This window comes from Elephas maximus, chromosome X (assembly GCF_024166365.1).
Source record: "Elephas maximus indicus isolate mEleMax1 chromosome X, mEleMax1 primary haplotype, whole genome shotgun sequence".
NCBI classification, from domain to species: domain Eukaryota; kingdom Metazoa; phylum Chordata; class Mammalia; order Proboscidea; family Elephantidae; genus Elephas; species Elephas maximus.
Window position 1 is genome coordinate 139,642,566 of NC_064846.1, and position 3,710 is coordinate 139,646,275.

Sequence of the window (3,710 nt, forward strand, 5' to 3'; positions counted from 1 at the left end):
AGTTGCACTCACTAACTCCCAGGGCATCTCAGGGAGGTGAGGGACCTGGTGAAAAGGCGCCGCCATGGTGAGGACCCTGGTGGAGGACTGAGGCCTCTAAGGAACCCCAGACAGAACGGGCCCCACTGTGCTGTCATCACTGAGACACCCTGCCAGGAGTGCTGGCTGAGCTGCTCCTTAAGTTTCTGCATGTTAGTCCCAGAGGGATTTCAGGTGTCAGTTTAGAGTAGCGTAGGGGAAGTGCCCTGGCCCTGCCAGCAGGTGAAATGATAGCCCTAAGAGTGAACTTAGAAGAACCCCAAATATCCCAGTACAGAGTCCCTAGCGTCAGCCCCTGCTGTCACTCCTATAAGCCCCAAGCAGGGCTTGCAATCTACAACCTAATCATTCCTCTAGTTTCCTCTATAGGGTCCTGACAGGACAATAGGAGCCTTGAGGGATCTTAGAGCAATGTCCTCAAGAATCCGGCAGAGGCAGTGGTTGTGAAAGCCAAGGTGGCATCTGTCTACTGCAGGGGTGCACACCCTCTCAGCCTCCCTCCTCCACCGTGCCCTCATCACCTGCTCTCCTTCCACACTCCTGCCTGCTGTCCTTGAGCAGAATCATCATGCCTTGCGGTCAGAAGAGTAAACTCCGTGCCCGTGAGAAACGTCGCCAGGCTCGAAGTGATACCCACAGTGTCAAGGGTGCTCAGGCCACTACAGCAGAGGAGGAAGGGTCCCCTTCCTCTTCCTCTCCTCCTTCTAGGGATTCTCCAGAGAGCTCCCCTGCTGCTGCTGGCATTCCCCAGGAGCCTCCGAGAGTCCAGCCCATCACCACTGCTACTGTTGGTGATGCTTCGGGCACAGGAGCTTCTGGAGGGGCCGAGGGCCAAGATGAGGGAGGGCCAAGTTCCTCTGCGGCCCCAGCCTCCACTGAGAGGTCTCAAAGAGACCCTGTAACCAGGAGGGTGAGCACGTTGTTGCAGTTCCTGCTGCACAAGTATAAAATGAAAGAGCCCATTACGAAGGCAGAAATGTTGAAGATCGTCAACAAAAGGTACAAGGAGCATTTCTCTGACATCCTGAGGAGAGCCACTGAGCACATGGAGCTGGTCTTTGGTCTTGACCTGAAGGAAGTCGATTCCACAGGTCAATCCTATACCATTGTCAGCAAATTGGAGATCACCAAGGAAGAGAATCTGAGTGGTGGCAGGGGCTTTCCCAAGACCGGGCTCCTGATGCCTCTCCTGGGCATCATCATCTTGAATGGCAACCGGGCCACTGAGGACGAGATCTGGGAATTCCTGAGTTTCCTGGGGATCTACGATGGGAAGAGGCACTTCATGCTTGGGGATCCTAGGAGGCTCATCACCAGAGATATCGTGAAGGAAACGTACCTGGAGTACCAGGAGGTACCCAACAGTTATCCTCCACGTTACGAATTCCTGTGGGGTCCCAGAGCCCATGCTGAAGCAAACGAGGAAAAAGTCCTGGAGTTTTTGGTCAAGATCAATGATACCGACCCTCGTGCTTTCCAAGCCCTGTATGAAGAAACCTGGGTAGATGAGGCAAAGAGAGCAGCAGCCGGAGAATGGGCCGGGGCTGGTCCTAATGCCAGGGCCTGGGCCCGTGTCCGGGCAAAGTCCACCAGGTCCTTCCACCCCTAGTGAAGTCTGAGGTAGGTTCTTCAATTTGTGTTCCAAGAGAGCTGTCAGCTTTCTAAGTTGTGGAGGAAATTTCGGGCGGTGGGAACACATGTATCTCTTCTTTTTGTTCTTCATCTACATGGATAACATTCAGTTTTTTTTGGGGGGGGGGTTGGGTGTTACTTCGAAAATTCTTTTCCTTATAGTAGAAAGTTTGTTTAGATTCGTAATCTAAGCTTATGAATAACATGGATCACTTGTTGATTCCTGTTTTCGTGTATTAGTGTAACAGTTTTGGTGTTTTTAAAAACAAATAGAACACCCTGGAATCTCTTTTGTGGTCTAGAATAAGGTAACATGCATCGGAACAGAGATTTTCTTATAAATGTGAATGATTCCCATAGTAGAACAGTTGGGCTCAAGAAATAAAGAAAAAAGTTTTACTGTTTCCTCTCAAACCTTGTAATACTTCTTTTTTTTATTAACTTTTATTGAGCTTCAAGTGAACGTTTACAAATCAAGTCAGTCTGTCACATATAAGTTTATATACACCTTACTCCATACTCCCACTTGCTCTCCCCCTAATGAGTCAGCCCTTCCAGTCTCTCCTTTTGTGACAATTTTGCCAGCTTCCAACCCTCTCTACGCTCCCATCCCCCCTCCAGACAGGAGATGCCAACACAGTCTCAAGTGTCCACCTGATACAAATAGCTTACTCTTCATCAGCATCACTCTCGTACCCACTGTCCAGTCCCTTCCGTGTCTGATGAGTTGTCTTCGGGAATGGTTCCTGTCCTGGGCCAACAGAAGGTTTGGGGACCATGACCGCCGGGATTCCTCTAGTCTCAGTCAGACCATTAAGCATGGTCTTTTTGTGAGAATTTGGGGTCTGCATCCCACTGATCTCCTGCTCCCTCAGGGGTTCTCTGTTGTGCTCCCTGTCAGGGCAGTCATCGGTTGTGGCCAGGCATCAACTAGTTCTTCTGGTCTCAGGATAATGTAGGTCTCTGGTTCATGTGGCCCTTTCTGTCTCTTGGGCTCATAGTTATCGTGTGACCTTGGTGTTCTTCATTCTCCTTTGATCCAGGTGGGTTGAGACCAATTGATGCATCTTAGACGGCCACTTGTTAGCATTTAAGACCCCAGACGCCACATTTCAAAGTGGGATGCAGAATGTTTTCATAATAGAATTATTTTGCCAATTGACTTAGAAGTCCCCTTAAACCATGGTCCCCAAACCCCCGCCCTTGCTCTGCTGACCTTTGAAGCCTTCAGTTTATCCCGGAAACTTCTTTGCTTTTGGTCCAGCCCCTTCACCTAAAGTAGTTCTTATCTACTAACTAATCAGTAAAAAACCCTCTCCCACCCTCCCTCCCTCCCCCCCTCATAACCACAAAAGTATGTGTTCTTCTCAGTTTATACTATTTCTCAAGATCTTATAATAGTGGTCTTATACAGTATTTGTCCTTTTGCCTCTGACTAATTTCGCTCAGCATAATGCCTTCCAGGTTCCTCCATGTTATGAAATGTTTCACAGATTCGTCACTGTTCTTTATCGATGCGTAGTATTCCATTGTGTGAATATACCACAATTTATTTAACCATTCATCCGTTGATGGACACCTTGGTTGCTTCCAGCTTTTTGCTATTGTAAACAGAGCTGCAATAAACATGGGTGTGCATATATCTGTTTGTGTGAAGGCTCTTATTTCTCTAGGGTATATTCTGAGGAGTGGGATTTCTGGGTTGTATGGTAGTTCTATTTCTAACTGTTGAAGATAACGCCAGATAGATTTCCAAAGTGGTTGTACCATTTTACATTCCCACCAGCAGTGTGTAAGAGTTCGAATTTCTCCGCAGCCTCTCCAACATTTATTATTTTGTGTTTTTTGGATTAATGCCAGCCTTGTTGGTGTGAGATGGAATCTCGTCGTGGTTTTAATTTGCATTTCTCTAATGGCTAATGATCGAGAGCATTTTCCCATGTGTCTGTTAGCTACCTGAATAGCTTCTTTAGTGAAGTGTGTGTTCATATCCTTTGCCCACTTTTTGATTGGGTTGTTTGTCTTTTTGTGGTTGAGTT

The 3,710-nt window shown here is 47.7% G+C and overlaps 1 protein-coding gene across 1 annotated transcript; it reads left to right on the forward strand.

The window, feature by feature from the left end:
- Nucleotides 1-607: 607 nt before the first annotated feature.
- Nucleotides 608-1,648, forward strand: LOC126068811 (melanoma-associated antigen B4-like). The gene has a single exon (XM_049871509.1). It carries the CDS (start codon nt 608-610, stop codon nt 1,646-1,648), a length of 1,041 nt encoding a protein of 346 aa, XP_049727466.1.
- The last annotated feature ends 2,062 nt before the right edge of the window (nt 1,649-3,710 follow it).

What these genes read in the sequence shown, in the direction of transcription:
- LOC126068811 (XM_049871509.1), top strand. Translation starts at nt 608, where the DNA reads ATGCCTTGCGGTCAGAAGAGTAAACTCCGTGCCCGTGAGAAACGTCGC.